The sequence below is a fragment of the Microcaecilia unicolor genome, chromosome 5, assembly GCF_901765095.1.
Source record: "Microcaecilia unicolor chromosome 5, aMicUni1.1, whole genome shotgun sequence".
NCBI lineage: Eukaryota > Metazoa > Chordata > Amphibia > Gymnophiona > Siphonopidae > Microcaecilia > Microcaecilia unicolor.
The window spans coordinates 182,942,723-182,964,015 of record NC_044035.1 but is presented as its reverse complement, the minus strand read 5'-3'; the positions used below and the strand labels follow the sequence as shown (position 1 = coordinate 182,964,015).

At 45.6% G+C, this 21,293-nt stretch overlaps 1 protein-coding gene across 1 annotated transcript in view; it reads left to right on the top strand.

Annotated features, from left to right (window-relative positions):
* Positions 1 to 21,293, top strand: part of RIPOR1 (RHO family interacting cell polarization regulator 1) — a 203,455-nt gene that overhangs the window by 132,579 nt on the left and 49,583 nt on the right. Inside the window, 5 exon segments of the mRNA XM_030203645.1 lie at positions 7,068 to 7,448; positions 7,451 to 7,972; positions 8,262 to 8,404; positions 17,045 to 17,133; positions 17,136 to 17,218. Of these exon segments, the coding sequence (XP_030059505.1) occupies positions 7,068 to 7,448; positions 7,451 to 7,972; positions 8,262 to 8,404; positions 17,045 to 17,133; positions 17,136 to 17,218 (1,218 nt within the window).

The window sequence follows — 21,293 nt, the reverse complement described above, 5'->3', positions numbered from 1 at the left end:
ATCTTGAAATAGCTCACACCTTTCTTTTAAAAGATTTGGGGAGCTCGACACATTGGGTGAAGGTACATTTGCATGTCTGTATCTAAAACATGTTGAAATAGTGGCTCCACCTTATGTGCTAGGATGTAACTTTCTCTAGTGGATAAGATGCACTGATCTGAGATGATTTTTGACTTTAATCAATTTGAACTTTCCAGTCAGAAGACTGCTTAAGCCAGGTAACAATAAAGCATTAGCAGATCAGTATTCAACCATCATGGTCACTGTAAGGGGCCCTTTTGCTAAGCTGCGCTAACTCATGTCTAACGCAGTTTAAAATGGCATACTGTGGAACGCTTCCGGGCGTCCTGTGGTAAGAGCCAAATGTGCATGCACTAAACACATGCTATAAAATTTTTAAAAACTATTTTGAGGGGGGCAGCCCTGCCATAATCAATACAGCAACACTACTGCACACTAACTGGTTAGCTCAAGAATAGTGGGTGAACCTTTACTGGCTACAAAATGGGTGGGAGTAAGTGTACACGCACTAATTTTTTTTTTTTTGTAAACGACTGCATGTTAATAGCAACAGTGCGTGGTCATTAATGCAGAAAATAGGCCGTTTTTACTGCTGTGGTAAAAATGGCCTTAGCGCGTGGGAAAACCCTGTGCAAGTAAGGCCACTTTTTACCACAGTTTAGTAAAAGAAATCTTAAGTGCTGGCACCAACTTAATATGTGTTTTCAGCACAGCTGTCTTGTGGCAGTGCTGATTACGTATAGTAACCGGGGCTGTGGAGTCAGTACACCAAACCTTTGACTCGATTCCTCTATATTTCTACTGTCCGACTAGGGCTCCTACAGATATTACCACAGCTTATATGGTTTATCACTCTCCTACATACAACAACTAATTGATTTACTTTCACATAATACAGTAAAAACATCCAGAGAATACCTCACGCTCCATTATCTAAACTGCAAAGGTCTTACTTACAAATCAGTCTTTGTTTCAGGTTTCACATATCAGAGTACCAAACTTTGGAATTCTCTACCCAAGCAATTAAGGTGCTTAGAAGATTATCTGAGATTCCGTAAATTACTAAAGGATTTTCTGTTAAGTACATATCTTATCAAAAGACAATAAAAGTTACCGTCTCTTATATGTTTCATCTTAACCAATACTCTAGCCTAGCTTCATGACAAACACACAATTATTCTTAATATGTTAAAATGTTATAATTATCTGACTGTATTGTATTTTTGATGTTTTTTCTTGAATGTAAGCCACATTGCACCTGAGCTTGTTCAGGATAATGTGGGATACAAATGTCATCTCTTTATATAAAACGCACCTCCAACGTTCTAATGAAGCCACAATTTTCCCCAACATTCTAAATGTATCATGATGTAGATCGCTTTTTCCACGCGTGTCTGCCCCGCCCTTGCGTCACAACGTGATGACGTCGAGGGCAGAGCAAAGACACTCAGCGAATCGCTTCGCTTGATGTCGAGGGTGGAGCAAAGACAGCGAATCGCTAAGAAACGGCTACCATCGCCAAATCTGCACCACACCCCCTGCTGATGAGCCTCCCGCCGCAAACCCCATGTTGCACCCCTCGGTGCATCACCCCCCGCCCCACCCCCCTCCACACATGGCCCTCCTGCCGCCAACCCGACGTTGGCCCCCCCCGATGAACATCAACCCCCTCGCCACCCTTCCCTCGCTGTCTGGCCACTGCTGCAAAAAAAGTACTTTAACCTGACCCGCCGCAAACCCCACTTCGCACCCTTCGGTGCAATCTGCACCACACCCCCCTGCTAATGACCCTCCCACCGCAAACCCCACGTCGCACCCCTCGGTGCATCACCCCTCCTCCACAAACGACCCTCCCGCTGCAGACTCCACGTTGGCCACCCTGATGAACATCAACCCCCTCGCCACCCTTCCCTCACTGTCCGGCCGCCGCTGCTGCTGCTGCAAAAAAGTGTTTTAACCTGACCCTCCCGCCGCCAACCTGACGTTGGCTCCCCCGATGAACATCAACCCCCCTCGCCACCCTTCCCTTGCTGTTCGGCTGCTGCTGCAAAAAAAAAAAGTGTTTTAACCTGAAACGCGCAACGAACACAGCCATCACGCATTGGCTGTGGGTGCTGCAGCCGCTCCTCCTCTCGCCTCTACTTCACTGCCCCTGGAAGACGACCCCGGAGCGCACCAATGTCACAGGCGACAGGAGGAGCGGCTGCAGCACCCACAGCCAATGCGTGATGGTTGTCTACAGTGCAGTGTTTCAGGTTAAAACATTTTTTAATTTGCAGCAGCGGCCTGACAGCGAGGGGGTTGATGTTCAAAGGGGGGCCAGCGGCGGGAGGGTCGTCTGTGGAGGAGGGGGGAGGGGGGTGATGCACAGAGGGGTGCGACGTGGGGTTTGCGGCGGGAGGGTTATCAGCAGGGGGGTGTGGAGCAGATTTGGCGATGGTTTTTAAGCTAAATAATTAACAAAGGGGAGGGGCGGGGGAAGACAGAGGAGAAAAAGAAGTAAAAGGGGAAGAGGGAAGAGGACGGCCGATGGACATGCATGGCTGGAGGAGGAGGGGGGCAGGGGGTCCTGAGACCAGAGGGGTGGGGGTGGGGCACACACTCACTCACTTGGTCTCACATACACTCTCTCTCACACACTCTGTCTATCACACTCTCTCTGTCACACATACACAGTCACTCTGTCTCTCACACAAACACACACACACTCTGTCTCTGACTCTCTCATTCTCTCTTTGACACACACACTCCCTCTCAAACATACACACTCTGAGGAAAACCTTGCTAGCGCCCGTTTCATTTGTCAGAAACGGGCCTTTTTTTACTAGTAATAATAATAATATTGGTCTTTACAGTTTTTGTTCTGGATCTAAAGTACTGGTAAATATCACTTCTATTTACTGTTACTTTAGATCCAGAACAAAGAAAAGTGGTAAATTTATCATTTTATATCTATATCTTATAATGTTTTAAGATTTTATTTTGAAGCTGGAGTCTGAGTCAATACATTTTTACTGAGACCGATGCTGACTCCACAGCCATGATAGTAATGGTGATTGCTCCAGCACTATCCATTTATCTTATGCCTGCTATTCAGCAGGCATTTACACTAAATTGATAACTTATCCATGTAGGGGCTGAATGTCATCGCTAAATTGCTAACTTCTAGCACTGCCTCTGTTGAGCTCCTAACCCAACCTGTTATTAGATGGATAATATCTGACCAAGGAATGATTTCAACAACCCAATGTTATCTGAATAATTTTTGGAACTCTACAAATAAGTTCTGTTCACCACCCACCAACAAATACATAACTTGCTTTGAGTATCTACTATAATAAAACTCACCCTCAACGTTCTGAGGACAACGTTCTAAAATCACTCAGACTCCAAGAATGGTTCGTAAATTCATGGTGGTGAAGCCACTGACCATGACTCGCTGCCCCGCCCTCGCGTCAAACGTCATGATGTCGCTCATGACGTCGAGGGCGGAAAACCAAAAGAAAACTGAAAGAAGGGATCGCACCCAGGCAGGGGGAGGAGTAGGCATGTTTCCCTACTCCTCCCCCTGGCTAGGAAACGCTGGCCAACAACCTCGCGACCCACCCGTGGACAAACTCTGCAGGGAAACCAATTCCAAAGCTTTGGAGTTCAAATGAAGCCCCGCCCACAGAATGACAGAGGTCCAACACACACACCCCCTGCGCCTCCACCCTCCTCGCGCACCATCCCCCCAAACCAAACACCAAAGCTCAGTACTTCAACAGAAGCCCAGCACACAGAATGCTGGAGGTGCAATAACCACCCCCCACGCCGCCCCCTCCCCCAAGCCACCCACCGTTGCGTAGCTTTGCTGGAGGGGGACCCAAAACCCCGCCAGCAAAAGTCCTATCTGCTGACTCCGGCGTGATCTTTGGCATTGGTAGCCTCTGCAGGCCTCAGCAGGTAGGGCTTCTGTGCATCTGACGTCCTGCATGTGCAGGATGTCAGACGCATGGAACACCGCCCGGCACAGGCTAGCAATGCCGAAGATCACGCCGGAGTCAGCAGATAGAAGTTGTACAGGTGGGATTTAGGGTCCCTCGCAAGCAAAACTACGCAAAGGTGGGTGGGATGGTGGCGGGGGGGGGGGGGTGCATCGCGGTGGGTGGGATGGCGGCGGAGAGGGAGTGCATCAAGAGGAGGAGGCGGTGACGGCACTCAACAAACACACCCCTGCAATCTGACAGCTTCCTTCCCTCATCTTCATAGCACCGCTTCCAGAAACTTTAGGAAACCCATCTGTCTTCAGCGGAACATCAGACAGTCAAGAGATGGTGAGTGGGAATGATAGTGGGAATAGTGGGAATGATAGTGCCCAGGTCACTGTAGCACGTCAATCGTTTCTACTCTGTAATTCTATGTGCCAAATGTCTTCAATAACAAGACATTCAATTTGATATGAGTCTTATCCCCTCTTTCAGCCCATAACCTAGCAATTGGTTGGGACTTTAATACGGCCTATGACCCACTTTTGGATACATCTCACCAGTCTCTCTGTCACACACACACACTCTCTCTCTCACAGACAATGTCTTTCTGTCTCTCACTCTCACACACTCTATGTCTCACAGTGTATCACATTCACTCTCTATGTGTCACACAGTCACTTACACACTCGCTTGGTCTCATACACTCAGTCTCACAGAGAATCTGTGTCTCACACACACTCTCTCGCGCACACTGTATCTGTGTGAAACACTCTCTCTCTCACACTGTGTCTCACATACGCACTTGCACACACTCTCATTCTCACACACACACTCTCTCACAGACACACTCACACCCAGACTCTCACTCTCTCTCTCTCTCACACACACACTCGCACTTTCACTCTCTCACACAGTCACTCTCACATACACTCTCCAAAACATACACACTACTACTACTACTTAACATTTCTAGAGCGCTACTAGGGTTACGCAGCGCTGTACAATTTAACAAAGAGAGACAGTCCCTGCTCAAAGAGCTTACAATCTAATAGACAAGTGAACGGTCGGTCCGATAGGGGCAGTCAAATTGGGGCAGTCTGGATTCACTGAACGGTAAGGGTTAGGTGCCGAACGTAGCATTGAAGAGGTGGGCTTTAAGCAAAGACTTGACGACGGGCAGGGAGGGGGCTTGGCGTAAGGGCTCAGGAAGGTTGTTCCAAGCATAGGGTGAAGCGAGGCAGAATGAGCGGAGCCTGGAGTTGGCGGTGGTGGAGAAGGGTACTGAGAGGAGGGATTTATCCTGTGAACGGAGGTTACGGGCGGGAACGTAAGGGGAGATGAGGGTAGAAAGATAGTGAGGGGCAGCAGACTGAGTGCATTTGTAGGTAAGAAGGAGAAGCTTGAATTGAATGCGGTATCTGATTGAAAGCCAGTGAAGTGACCTGAGGAGAGGGGTGATATGAGTATATCAGTTCTGGCGAAAACCTTGCTAGCACCCGTTTCATTTGTGGCAGAACCGTACGGGCCTTTTTTACTAGTTGTCCCATAAAAGATAAGAGTCCTGTTTACTAAGCAGTGTTGTAGGCATGCTAACATTTTTAGCGCACGCTAATGCTAGAGACACCCATATATTCCTATGGGTGTGTCACGTTAGCATGCGCTAAAAATGATATTGCACCTTAGTAAACAGGGCCCTAAAATTCATATATGCAATTTACAGTAGTGTAAATGAAATACAAGTAGTCAAAATTAAGGAGTAAATATTCAGCAGTGAGCATTTTATTTCTAGCTTGCAGTGGCTTTATACCCCAGTATTTAATTTGTGGTCATGTTCAAGAACCAGCTTTGACTATTTGGGTTAATACATCTGGCTATCTCTTATGGGGTTAAGTGTGATAATCAGCACTTAACCATTTAAGTGAAAGTGGATAAATATAGGACTGTGTTTTATGTAGTCTGATTTTAGCCGTTTAACTTAGGTGGTAAGTGCTAACTCTACTGCTGGACCACCCACAAAATATCCAGCTACAGCTTTAGTGGTTACTGCTGATATTCAGTGGCATTAACCGCTAAATATTGATGGATAACACCACAGGTGATTTAACTGGCCAGGGGCTTCTCCTGCCTGTTTAAATTGCTTTGAATATCGACCCCAAATATCTAAAATCTACTGACTAATTCACATATTTAATATATTATGTCATTACAGCAGAATGAGACATCAAATCAAATTCCCATAGGTGACAGAAACAGCAAACTCATCATGGTCAGAACAAAATTTTGATGCCTACTAACAGGCAGACACTTACTTACTCTCTCGCCCTCACAGCCCCTGCCATATGAAAGTGCCAGCAGTGGTATCCCTTTAACTTACCTCTGTGGTGGTGACCCTCTCCCTTTGTTGGGACGCTCTGAGAAGATGACAGCAGACTGAGGCCAGGGCCAAGTTGGTTGCTGCTCCCAGCAGTGGGGATTTTCCTTTTTAATGAGTAGTTGGTATGGGGAAGGGGGTGGCAAGGGAATTTTGCAGGAATAACAGTGAGGGAGTTTTGTTTAGCTGCTCCTCTGTCCTGCATTTCATTGAAGAATGAAATGCATGTCCAGCACATTGCTGTCAACTGCAGCATGGGAGACAGTAATGTGAGCCTCTGGACCTGAACAAGTATTGTGTGTGTATATACAGCAAAGTGAAGGACAAAGCCAGCACACACGCCCATGACTTGAAGTGTTTTAGAAATACATTTGGGTTTGGATTTGGGTCTTGGGTTTGGATTTTAAATTTGTTGCTTTTCAAATCTGAACCCAAGACAGGTTACATTCATAGTATAGGAGTTACTTTTCGTGCTCAAATTGGCTCACAGTTCAGTTGTACCTGGGGTGGTGCATGGTGAAGTTCAAAGTGTCTCTGGATCACAACCTGCTCCTGTACCGCTTGTTTCTGAGGGCATACTGTGTGCTATGACCGCTGCTTGGTTTCGTGTGGGTATGATGAGTGTTTGCATTTTGTCTTGAGTGCTGTGCTTGCTCCATACTTGATTCTGAAATTTGCAACTAACCTCCCCTTCTTATCCCCAGAATATGCTCCGGCGACAGGACGACTCGGAGAATGGAGCAGCCTGGTCCATCTCTTCTGAATCTTCCGATGACTCCTCCAGTCCCCAGCTCTCCTCTGCTCTTCGCCACTCACAAAAATCAATTGTGCAGCCTGAGGTCCAGACCACACCTCCTGCCATAGAGATTGCATTTACTCAGCGAGGAGAAACATCAGCCCTGGAAACAGAGCTCCCTGGTCAGGAGGAAGAGGAGGAAATGATGGACCAGCAGGAGAGACGAGAGCTCAGGAAGGACATAATAGCCAATGGGCACGTGCCCTACTCAAGGACCCTAAGTCATATTAGTGAGGTCAGCATTGATGCTGCTCTCTTGGACTCCTTAGAGGTGAGAGCTATGGACAACACCCTCTCTGTGCTCAGCCAGCGGACATTACTGCCATCGACGTGGCAGAAGTCACTCAGGAATTCCAGTGTTTAGAAACTTTGCAAAGTAGTCTAGAGCCTTCAGTGCCTCAGGAGATGGACTCCTCTGTTTTGGACTCTAAACTAGAGACCCAGCAGAGACTGGAGAATGATGAGACTCTAAGCATAGAGCCAGAAGCCCATAGCACAGCCTCCACAGAGGAGGCCTCTGAATTTGTAGAACCTGAGGGGGCAACTTTGGAGAGAAAGCAGGACACAGAGGAAACAACCTCCCAGGTAACACTATTGCAGCTGAACCCGTTATTTGAGGGAAATACAGCTGCACCTGTGGTGGATTTTGCACATGTGGTACCTCCTCTAGCAGTTGTGAAAGTGAGACCTGTGGACAGTGGCCTGGAGGAAGCCATCAGCAACCTGAACTCATCGCTGGATGATTATCGAGGGCAGTTCCCAGAGCTACAGACGCTGGAGCGAGAGGTGAAACATCTAGAAGAGATCCTCATGGTAAGAGGGGAGTGGGGGAAGGGGTGAAAATACTTAGCAACAGCTGTCATAGGAGGGAGATAATGTAGCAAAAGGAGGTCCTCATAATTGATGTAGAACATCTTGAGCTGGTGCTTATAAGAAAGGAGGGAGGTGAAATGTGTTAGCTGAATTTCAACAGTGCAGTCATGTATGGGTATTTGTTGTTGAAAGGTACACTATTTCTGTCATTGCGCTCCTTTCCTTTAAGAGTTAGCTTTCTAAGTCTGTCTCTTCCTCTCTCTTTGACTCTTCTGCCTCTTCCCTGCAGCAGAAGCAGGGCATTTTCCGGAGCCGTGCATCTAGCATAAGCCTGACTGTGGAGCACGCGCTGGAGAGCTTTGACTTCCTCAATAGCACATCCGACATGGACGAATCTGAGTGTTCAGAGGAGGAAGCTGGTCGTAGTGAGAGGTGAGTCCCTGACAAATCAAGGGAAAAAGAAGGCTTCCCCTATCCCTCTGAGTATACCATGAGTACTGATCTGTGCTACAGAATTCTAGATATGATGCTCATTACAGGATGGTTTATGTAAAGCCCCTGGTAGGATTGTTAAAGCTCTGTAACACTGAAAGAACTATAAGCACAAGGTTCCGTTTAGTTTCAAGATAAGCTGGTAAAATATTTTGGGGTAAACGGTGCTACCTGAAGAAGGACTGAAGCAGTGAAAGACTGGAAGATTATTTAGACGGATAGAAATTGATTTTTTTTAACTTTATTTATTAATTTTAAAACAATACAATGCTTATAGAAACATACAACAGCGTATATTATTGGAATGAAGGAAAGAAAAAAATATATAAATAAATAAAAATGTGACAGTGGGCTGGTAAAAGTAAAACAGAACAGTACATGCAACATACATTTAGGGAGTTAAATTCCTTTTACAAGGTTACATAGCTGTCTAGCAGCGACCATGTTTTATAAAAAAGATGAAATGTGACCAAATCTTATGGCAGCTATTTCCTCATATCACCTATATGAACACAGCAAGTTCCGCCATTCATGAAAAGAAACAAGCTGATTATTTTTCCAATGCAATCAGATGGGAGAGCAAGAGAAAATGATTTTGTCTTATGACCCTGCAGCATTAGGTGGTCTTTAAATAGCTTCATTTACACATGTAGATTAGCTTCACGTAAATGGGTGTAAATGGGTAACTAGGGGCTTTTTGTATGGTTTGGTATGTATAGGTTGGAAAAAAAATATATATATAAATTTCCCATTCTGCAATAAGAGTGGTGGAGTGGCCTAGTGGTTAGGGTGGTGGACTTTAGTCCTGGGGAACTGAGGAACTGAGTTCGATTCCCACTTCAGGCACAGGCAGCTCCTTCTGACTCTGGGCAAGTCACTTAACCCTCCATTGCCCCATGTAAGCCGCATTGAGCCTGCCATGAGTGGGAAAGCGCGGGGTACAAATGTAACAAAAAAAAAATACATGAATAGTTAAATAATTTTCCTCATCTGCTTTTGTGCCCGTGCAGAGGCATGAATAAGCTTTATAAAAGTGCTCATATCTGCCAAGGCTATAAATGAGGGATTACCTTTGGGGGGGGCATTATCTTTAATCCATTTTTTGAGGCAGATATTTTATGTTTAAATCTTTTTATTATGAAGCAATGACAAAACTTTACCAGACATTATCCACATACAAACACCTCCAATGATCCAATTATGTCTGTCTAGAAACAATGTACAATTTTCTCCCAACCCCCACCCTCTCCCCCAAGGAATAACCCCCCCCCCCCCACATTACCCCCTCCCTTTCCCGCCCACAACACAAGACTAAACACTCATCAGTCTATCCTACATTCATATGACACTGCAATTCAGGAGTCTTACTGCATGCTAGGGGTGGCAGTGTGTCCCAAAAGCTCGCCCAATGTTTTTTGGAGCGCCCGACCCTCTTAGAGTCCAGATCCTGAACTCCGCGCCTCTCCAGCTTCAGCAGTTCTATCTTTGTGACCTCCATGCTCCAATAGATGGTGCTCTGTGTTCTCTCCAATGGAGGAGGATGACCGTTTTTCCCATCAGAACAGCCCGCTGTACAAACGAACAAAACCTGGTAATGTGGGTTTAGCTTGTTTGAATTCTCCAAAAAGAAGTAGAGGTTGTCTCTGGATTGAGCGTCCCCAATATTTCTTCGTCTCACCAAGAATGAGAGTCCACAATTGCGACGCATGATGACAAAACCAAAACATGTGAGCCAGCGAGGCATGGGCCACCGCACACCATGGGCAGGCATCTGATTGACCAAAGCCTGCCTTGAAGGCCCCTCGTTGGGAGGATTTCACAGTCTTAAAGCAAATTTTATTGCATCTCCCAGAATCGAGCAAGAGGAGAGTTCCGAGTTGGAGTGTCAAAAATCTGCTCAGTACATCTCCTGTGATCTCGGCCTGCAGGTCAACTGCCATTTCCGTGCTCTGGTATGATAGTCTATGTCCTCTGTTGAATCCTGCAGGAATCTATGATGGAATTTTAACCGGCACTGGGTTTTGTGCCTCCCAGTGTCAGAGCAGTATTAAGGTATCCTGGACATCCTCACTCAAATTACTCCAACCAAGGCTGTGATATAGTGATGAATTGTAGATAGGGCAAAACTGGTCACGTTCAGTCAATCTAAATCCTGCTGCAGCTCCGCAAATGGTCGGTCTTGCCCTCCTCCGACACAAATGATAAAGTATCGTATTCCATTCCTCCGCCAGCGGGCAAAGGCAGCTGAGGAAGTCCCCTCAGGGAAGTCCCGAATTGTTTAAGCAGTGGTAAAACGGGGTCGCTTTCCAGTCAAAGTGATGTCTCTTGCATAGCCACTTCCACGCTGCTCTGGCTGCTGTCATTAACGGGTGCGTTCCTAATCCCTCCTCCAACCCCTGTCCTATAGAATGTAATCCCCACCCCAGATGTGCAGTGGGAGCCAGGCCCATCTCTAAGAGCGTAGCCGAAAAATCTTGCGTCCCGGTTAGCCAATTTCTTATGTGCCTCATGGCACATGCTATCGTTAGATGCCGAATACTGAGAAGTCCCATCCCCCCATGAGATTTTGGTTTCTGTATTACTTGTATTGGCGTCTGGGTCTCCTCTGATCCCACAGAAACTGCTGTGTCAAATGGTTTAAGGGCCCCGCTTCTCCCTCGACCTCAGATACAGGGGCAACATCTGGAACATATAAAGCCATTTCGGAGTGATCATCATGTGAAAAGGCCCACCCGACCTGTGAGAGAGAGGGACACGCACCCCACAACCGCAACAGTCTCCTTGTTATCTCTAATAGGGGAAGGACATTGAGCTCGTACAGTTTTTCATATCAACTGGTATGATTACTCCCAGGTATCTGATCTGGCGTTTTGCCCAAAGTAGTGGAAACGGGCCCCTCCATGTGTGTTCCATTGCCTCACTAAGTGGTAGGGCCATGGATTTTGTTCGATTAAGTTTGTAGCCAGAGAGGTGACCATAGCTATTTAAGACGGAAAGGAGAGCTGGTAACGAAACCCTGTGGGCTACGCTCAGCAACATCAGCACATCATCCGCATATGCGAGCACTTTTATTTCCCTCCCGGACACCTGGATACCTTTTATGTCGTTGTTCTCACGAATCTCAGCCAACAACGGCTCAAGCATTAACAGGAAAAGCAATGGGGACAGGGGGGCAGCCCTGCCTAGTGCCCCTTTCGATGGCAAAGCTCTCTGTGAGGACCCCATTTACCCGAATCCTGGCCCATGGATTTGTATACAATGACCCCACAGCTGAAGGAACCACCCTGTCAAGCCTCTGTCCTTCAGGACTTCAAACAAAAATGGCCATTCCACTCTGTCAAAAGCACATTCCGCATCCAGGCTCGCAAGCATCTTGTCTGCCTCCGGTTTGTTCCCTGAGAGCACAGCTAAAATAGTTTCCTGACATTGAGGACGGACTGACGGCCTCTCACAAAACCTGCTTGTTCCTCGTGCACCAGTTGTGGCATTAGGGGCGCCAGTCTATCTGCCAGGAATGCCGGACAACAATTTGACTCCACATTTATGAGTGAGATTGGTTGATAGGAGCTAGGTTCTAGGGGGTCCTTATTTTTTTGGGGATGAGGCAAATGGAAGCCATATTCTCATGTAATGGGAGGCTGCCTGCCTCCACCACGGAGTTAAGATAGTCCATTAATGGGCCTAGTATCTGCATTTTTAGCATTTTATAAAATTCACCAGACAGCCATCGGGGCCTGGTGCAGAATGTTGTTTCAATGCTCCCTATGGCCTTCTGCAGCTCCTTTGCTGCCACCGGCTGATTTAACAAGTCCCGGTGGGCTGTCAGGATATCCCCCAAGTCCCGTTTTTGCAAATAAGCCTTAATAGATGTCTTTGCGTTTGTAAACTCTCGCTTTTCCCCCATATAATGTGGTGAAATGGTTTTTAAAAAGGTCTGGGCAATTTCTTTTAAATTATTTGTGATCCCGCCCCTCTTCCTTCTTATGGCTGGGATAAAGTGTGGCTTCCGAGCGCCTTTCACCAGCCTGGCCATCATCCAGCCTGCTTTATCCCGAATTTATAAAGCTGATATTTTCTGAATAACAGGGATTTCATAGTCCTTTCATGTAACAAGCTATTTAGGGCTGCCTTAATGGACATGAACAATTCATAATGGGACTGAGTGGGTTCCCTGGTGTATTTTCTTCTAGCCCCTCTCAACTCCTTTTCCAGAGCCACTGTTCTCTGTGTTATCTTTCTGTTTCGGTTGCTTACATAGGCAATTATCTCGCCTCTGAGCACCGCTTTGGCGGTGGACCAAAACAAGATAGTGTCTTCTGTGTGCTCAGAGTTGTGGTCTTTGAATTCCTCCCATTTCTTATGTAAATGTAATTGAAACTCACTTGAGGAGGACAAGTAAGCCGGAAACCGAGGCAGATTATTTTAAAAATGTTTTAATAAAAAAAATGTTTAGTGGCTTTATGTATTTTATATTTTTACAAGTTAAGATGTTTGGTTTGTTTTTATAGAGATTTTATTTAGGTAGGTTTTATTTTATGGTTTGATTGGTATTGCTATTTCTGTGTGTTAGGATGAAGGATGTGTATTTTATGTACTGAATACTGGATGTGCACTTGTTTCCTGCCCAGAACACTAGATGGTGTGGATTATAAGATTTTAAGGGCCCTGTTTACGAAGCCGCACTGTAGGCACATGCACTTTTTAGTACACGCTAACGCTAGAGACACCCATATGAATATAATGGCACACACTAAAAAGTACGTGTGCCTACTGCGTGGCTTAGTAAACAGGTTCCTAAATAAATACTTAATTTGCTGCTACTTATGTATAATTTAATGGATTAGATATCTGTAGGTATAAGTGCCAGCACTCACATATGGAAGTAGTGAAATTAATAATGCCGCTCTTGTTTTCTACGTAGTTTTGCAAAATCACTGCTCCTGCTGTATAAGCCAGTAGGTAGACCTGCATGTGCTGGTGTCCTTATGTGTATTTTACAGGTGGCTCTGTGTTTTGGCAGAACCTTTTTAAAATGTCAACAATATGTGATGGTCCTGATTTTACATTTTTTTTCCACATTGTCCCGGTTTTGGAGGCCATTTAGAGGAAAACAACCAAAATGGTAAAAGCTAGGCCATCACTAGGAAAAATACAAATTAATATATAAACCAAACTAACTATCTCAGTACATTAAACAAATACAAAGTTATGTTTAATAAATAGAAAATAAACCTTTAGCAACTTAATATTTTTATTTTCTTACCATTATTGCCTGCTACTAGTAATATAGAGAGTGCAGTTTCAGAATGTATAGGAAAAACTCATTCTTGGGCATCACAAAATCTGTTAAAACTTAATACAGTTTAATCTAAATTGCTCAATTTTTTTACTTCCCCAGTCGCTGTTCCAAAAAATGTTATTCTTGAAACAGGGGAGTGTTTGGCTTTGGACACTTCATCTAGGTTTTTAGGTTTTATATTAGATTCGCAATCAACAGTGAAAAATCAGATCAACAATTCGAGCAGGAGGATATTTTTTAAGTTCAGACAACTTAGGCAATTAGACCATCTTTGTTCCCTGCTCAGTTTAGAGTTTTAGTTCAAGTACATTACCACATTTCGGGCCCTGTTTGCTAAGGTGCGCCGGTGTTTTTGGTGCGTGCTGAAATTGGCACGTGCTAAACGCTAGAGACACCAGTATATTCCTATGGGCGTCTTTAGCTTTGGCGTGCGCTGGTTTTTGGTGCATGCTAATAATGCTAGTGCGGCTTAGTAAACAAGGCCCTTTGATTATTGCAGTTTTCATCAGACCCTTCTGATAAGGTTACAGTTTTTACAAAATTGTGCAGCTAGATTGATCTTCTTTTGTAAGAAGTTGGAACATGTTACACCTTTACTGAGGGATCTGCACTGGTTAGGGCTAGAATAGATTTTAAAGTTGCTTGTTTGATTTACAAGATTTTCTGTGTTTGCTGTTCATTGGACCGTATATCTTTAGTATCTTATTCAACATCTTGTCACTCTTCTCGATTTAATTACTCATTGAATTTATTGAGTAATTCAATGAGTATTGGATTGGAAAGTTCCATCTGCAGAGTCGGAAAGAAGTAGAGAGATCGTGGATGCTTTACAAAGTGCTCTGCTCAGACAAATGGTGACAGAACCCATGAGGGAAGGAGCAACACTGGATTTGGTGCTCACAAATGGGGGAAAGTGTGTCTAATGTCCGAGTGGGTGCCCACCTGGGCAGTAGTGATCATCAAACAGTTTGGCTTGCTGTAACACCTAAAATGAAGGGCAGCCACTCAAATCTTAAAGTCCTGGATTTCAAACATGCTGACTTTAGCAAAATGTGAGAATACCGAAAAAAGAGCTGATGGCCTGGGAGGACATACGAGAAGAGGAAAGACAGTGGTCCAGGCTGAAAGGAGCTATAAATATGGCTACTAACCTTTTATGTAAGGAGAGTAAATAAAAGCAAGAGGAAAAGGAAAACCGATATGATTCTTCAGTATGATGATTGGAGAATATATGATTCAACCGATATGAGACAATAGAGGCTACAGAGTTTGCGTTCATGAAATACAGAAAAACTCAATCAAAGTAACACAGGAATACCAGATGAAACTGAAAGAAGCCAAGAGAGATATGTCTGGCAAAAGCGCAAATGGAAGAACAAATGGCTAGAAATGTAAGGAGGGGGCAACAAGAATTTTTTTCAGGTATATTAGTGAAAGGAGAGACTAAAAATGGAATTGTGAGACTGAGAGATGCTGTGAACTGCTATGTGGAGAATGATGAGGAAAAAGCAAACGTGCTAAACAAATACTTCTGTGTTCATGGAAGAAAATCCTGGAGCCAGGACCATGATTGACTGACAAAAGTACATATGAGAATGGAGCGGATATAGCACCGTTCACAGAAGAAAGCGTTTATGAACAACTTGAAAAATTGAAGGTGGAAATACAAAACTTTTTTTGTTGTTGTTGTATGAAGAGGGGAAAATTTTTGTAAAAAAAACAAGAATTGTTTCTCCAAGTGGGAAACCTTGATAGGAAACTAGCAGCCCATCACTATTGTACTGGTGCATCCCATTTGGCTCTTGCAGTGAGGTTGTCTGCATAGGGCCATCAGACTCTCTCAGTTGCACTAGTGTCATGTGCTTTTAATTTTTATTTTTGTTATTAATAAAGCATCCCTTTATCTTACGACATACTGTGATTCTTTAGTACGTAACCATAATATATTACATTCTCCCCATATGTCCCCTCAAACTGTCCTACCTCCCGCCCCCCCCCCCCCTCCCAAAAAATACCTACAGGAGCATGGACTGCTGTATAGTAATGGGCACGATCCAACCACTCAGTATAAGCTGTCCATATTTTCTGAAAATTGGGACGCCTATTTCTCCGCAGTGCCATAAGCTTGGACATTAGGCATATATGATTAAGCTTTGCCACCACTTTGGATCATCCAGGTATCTCCGTTTGCTTCCATGCTGCAGCCAAGACCAGACTTCTCACTATAACAATATGATTTACCAGTTTTTGCTTTAGATCCAGCAGGCCCGGTTGGGCTATATTCAGCAAAGAAGCCACACTTTTCTCTGCTTGTTCACCAAGGATCTCTTTTATCAGTCCCATAATTTTGACCCCCAAAAACTGTTGCTTTGGGAGAAGACCACCAAATATGTAGAAATATACCCATCTCACTACAGTTCCCCTTGCACAAATCACTACAGTGCTCATAAATAACTTTAACTGGTGTGTAATGCCTTTGGTAGAGCATCTTGTACCCATTTTCTGTCATATTGCTGGCAATTGAGACCTTTTCCCACTCTTTAAGCTCATAATGCACTCCAGGTATGCCCTCCCAAGAACATATATGCCACATGGGTGGCATAATTGCAGCAACAAGGCCTTATAAAACCTAGTAGTACTCCCTTGGTCATTAACCCTCCTCCCTTGGCTGCTCTTTCAAGAAGGCACTCCCTCCAAGCCCTTCACCTTAGAAATCAACAACTTGTCTATAGGAGAACTCATCCTTTGCCCAAGGCCAAATACTTTAAGGAGTTCACTGTAATCTACTAAAGCTCCATCCTACACCAGGTGTCTTGATGTACAAAGGCCCCACCTTTCCCAGGATTTATAATTGGAGTCTCTTTTCCCAGGGGTAAATCCCTCAGCATATTGAATGGAAAACACTAAGAAGTAAACTCTGTCTTTCAACAATTTAGATCGAACTTTACCCCACGAAATAAAAATTAATCTCAACAGGGGATTAGGTGTATGGGAAAGCCTACAGAGTTCTGGGGGCCTAAGAGAGAAAGTTGCCGATAATGGAATTTCCCCAAGCAAATTTTGCTCTAATTGGACCCAGCTTTTATAGTGATCCCATGTCATGTGCTTTTTTTTTTTAAATTAAAGAACATTTTCAGGGTGGTGGTGGGGGGGGGGGGGGGGGGGGGGGGGGGGAAGAGAAATAGCATGGGTCTGAGCCCTAAGTCTTTGAAATACCTAGCAGTGCTTCTAAGTTGTCTCATTTCCTCTTGCTGCATTGACATCTCTTCTTTCTGTGGCAGAACCAGCAACAGAAGTTGTGCTGGAGCACAGACAGCTTCTCCCTGTGAGGTCATTGCTGAAGATGCTGGTGTCTGCAGTGGCTCTGAAGGAGCTCCGACCCGCTAAGCACTGGCAATGAGTTTCTGGACAGAGCTGTGGTCATTCATCTTAACAACTGCAACAGGCTACTTTTGGTGAGTGAAAAAAGGCTGATCTAGCTGGCTGTGATCTCTAGCCCAGTTTCACATCTGGCATCAACACTGGCTCCAGTTTGGACTTTTGGAAGTTTTTTATTTTTCCCAGTGTGTGCTTGGGGTATACATTTTCTCTGGGCTTTGCAGACTGCATAAGGCGTAAAGAATTCAATTTTATTGAAAACTAGTACCGTGTTTCCCCGAAAATAGGGCATCCCATAAAATAAGACCTACCGAGGTTTTTGGTGCCCTTGGAAAATATAAGGCCTCCCCCGAAAGTAAGGCCTAGCAAAGTTTTCTTTTACCGGTAAGTAGGGTCGCCCCCCACCCCCACCCGAGGTCGTCGGACCCCACCCCCCTCCGTCGCTCGAAACTAACCTGAACTTAAGCCTCCTTTCACTTTCCTTCCAGTTCGCAGCAAGCAGCAGGAGGGCAGGCCACTCCTTCCTTCCGTTGTCCCGCCCTCGCCTGACGTAACGTAACGTCAGGCGAGGGTGGGGCATGGAATGGAAGGAGAGGCCTGCCCTGCTGCTCCTGCGAACTGGAAGGAAGTGAAAGGAGGCTTAAGTTCAGGTTAGTTTCGGAGCGACGGAGGGGGGTGGGGTCTGGCGACTTCGGGTGGGAGCGCCATCTCGGGTGGGGGGGGGGGGGGGGGGCCCGGGGGGGGGGTTACCGGTAGTTGCAGGAGCGACGGAGGGAAGGTGGGCGGGCCAACCGTGTTTCCCCGAAATACTAAGACATCCCCTGAAAATAAGACCTAGCGCCTTTTTGGGAGCAAAAATTAATATAAGACAGTGTCTTATATTCGGGGAAAAACGGTAAAAAAGGCCTGTTTCTGACACAAATGAAATGGGCGCTAGCAAGGTTTTCCTCGGCTCCCCTGCAGCCACCCATGTCTAGCGACCCCCTGCAGCCACCCATGTCCAGTGACCTTCCTCTCTTCCCTGCCCCCCTGCAGCCACCCATGTCCAGCGACCCTCCTCTCTGCCCTGCCCCCCTCCAGCCACCCATGTCCAGTGACCCTCCTCTCTCCCCTGCCCCCCCTGCAGCCACCCATGTCCAGCGACCTTCCTCTCTCCCCTGCCCCCCCCTGCAGCCACCCATGTCCAGCGACCTTCCTCTCTCCCTTGCCCCCCCTGCAGCCACCCATGTCCAGTGACCCTTCTCTCCCCCTGCGCCCACTGCAGCCACCCATGTCCAGCGAACCTCCTCTCTCCCCTGCCACCCATGTCCAGCGAACCTCCTCTCTCCCCTGCCCCTCCCTCCTGCCACCCATGTCCAGCGAACCTCCTCTCTCCCCTGCCCCCTCCTTCAGCCACCCATGTCCAGCGACCCTTTCTCCCCTGCCCCCCCTCCAGCCATCCATGTCCAGAAGTCTAGCAACCCTCCTCTGGACATGGATCAGCTGTGAGGCATGTTTATTTTTTTTTTCCCCCGGGCTCTGAAGTTGACATCATAATGGCTACGGTGATGTCAACCTGATCTACGGAGACTAGCAAATCAACTCGGAATGAGCCACGGTCCTAGGCAAGTCAGAACGTTGGAGGTGAGAATTATTATATAGGGTAAGGCCAAATTTAACAATCCAGCATAACCAACTTTAGATAATATATGCCAATGATCTTTTTGTATTTTTCCCCCCTCCTCCCTTATTCCTCCGCCTATAACCATCCCTTCCCTAATAAGTTTGGTGGTATAGACAGAAGTCTCACAAAGAAGTCTTTTCCCTGGGGTAAGTGGTGTTCCTTGCACTTGCCACCAGGGATACTATGTCATAAACAAGGTATTTATTTACCAGATTAGAGAATAATTTTATAATGAGCTACCTAACTTTTCAGATACTGTAGGAACATATGTTACACTGATTTTCTAAGGCAGCAGCTCCTAAATGGTGGGTCGTGACACCAAATGAGTCACAGAATCTGACTGTATAAAAAAAAAAAATATATATATATATATATATTTATTTATTTATCGGTTAGTGCATTCCAACAGGGCACTACAACAGTCTGTGCATGATCACTGAGAGGAGGGAGCCAACGTGGAGCACAGACATGACAGGAAGGAAGCTCAGTGCTAGTAAGGGCTGGAACTGTGTGAAATTATTTTTTTAACATTACTTTTTATACCAGAGGATTGGTATCATCGGTTAGTGTGGGTTTAAAAAAGGGTTGGACAAGTTCCTGGAGAAAAATAGTGTGCTTTTGAGGGAGACGTGGAGAAAACCATTGCTTGTCCCTGGGATCAGTAGCTTGAATTTGGGATTCTGACAGGTACTTGTGACCTAGATTAACCACTGTTGGAAGTGGGATACTAGGCTAGATGGACCATTGGTCTTGCCCAGTATGGCTATTCTTATGTTCTTATGTAAGTGGATTTATCACTTACCCATTGTGTTTACATTCAAAGTAATGTATTAAATAATTGTAGCTTAGTGACTCTCAGTATGGCTGACCCAGGGTGTTCCACCTTCATTGTCCAATCCTGCATCCTTCTAAGCAGAGTCATATTATCCCTCCCCCACCCACAAAACACACACCCCTATGGGGGACATAATGGTTATGGAAAAATATGCACATTGTTTTCTTTGAAAATTACCCTATAAATCACATGCACATGTTCATACATTGCTGTTTTATCCATGTAGGTATACTTTTCATAAAGGAGGTGGCAGTGGCGTTCCTGGGGGGGGGGCGGTCTGCCCCGGGTGCACGCCGTCGGGAGGGTGCCGCGCGCACCTGCCCTCCGTTGTTCCATGCTTCTTCTCTGCCCCGGAACAGGTTCCTGTTCCGGGGCAGAGAAGAAGCATGGAACAACGGAGGGCAGGCGCGCGCGGCACACCCCCCCCCCCCCCCCGGCGGCGTGCACCCAGGGGGGGGGGGCAGGGTGAATCGGCGATCCGCCCCGGGTGCCAGCCCCCCTAGGAACGCCACTGGGAGGTGGAGGTATGTGAGTGGGACCTGCCCCTCCCCAGCCTCAGACCTGAAACACATCTTCTCAGGTCGGATAAACTTACGTGCATATAGCTGTATATGCTAAGTTTATGTGCATATTGTCTGGACAATTTTATAAAAGCTTCCCTTTCTGTGGGAATGCTTTTGAAAATTATCCTCTTAACAGGCAGTGCTATAGCTCCTATAAAGATTAGGGGACACTCCATGAAGTTACACAGCAGCACATATAAAAACAAATGGAGAAAATATTTTTTCACTCAGCGTTTAGTTAAACTTCGGAACTCATTGCTGTAGCAAGTGGTAAAAGTGGTTAATATAGTTGGGTTTTAAAAAAGGTTTGGAGAAATTCCTGGAAGAAAAGTCCATAAATTGTTAAGGTACACCTACTTATCCATGAGGTTTAGTAGCATGAAAATTGCTACTTCTTGAGACTCTACCGTGGACTTGTGACCTGGATTGGCCACTGTTGGAAACGGGATACTGGGCTAGATGGACCCTTGGGCTGACCCAGAAGGACAATTCTTATGTCCTTATGTTCTAACTTTTATTTCTTATTTTAACAGGTTCTATTCATAAAGTTAATGCTGTTGCAGTAGACTGTTCCTCCTGTGATTTAAGTCAGATTTGATTGTGTTATGATCATTATTGCCAAGTGACTTTTGCCATTTACATTGAGTTTCTGTGTTCCATTGAACAAAATCCAAAGTTCCTCATTTTCCCAGACTTTCATCTAGTATGTATGACCACAGTTTAACATTTAAGCCATGTAACCCCATTTAATGTTCAAACGAAAGAAGCAGATCTCTTCTGCTTCCTACTTCACCACACCCCCTCTAATATATAGTTATCCAAAGCATGAAGGAATAAGCTAGTCCAGTATCCTGTTTCTAACAGTGTCCAATCTAGGTCACAAGTACCTGGCAGAAACCCAAATAGTAGCAACATTCCATGCTACCAATCCCAGGGCAAGCAGTGGCTTCCCATGACTATCTCAATAGCGGACTATAGACTTTTTTTCCAGGAACTTGTCAAAACCTTTTCTAAACCCAGATACGCTAAGCAGTGTTATCACATCCTCTGGCAATGAGTTCCAGAGCTTAGCTATTCGTTGAGGGAAAATA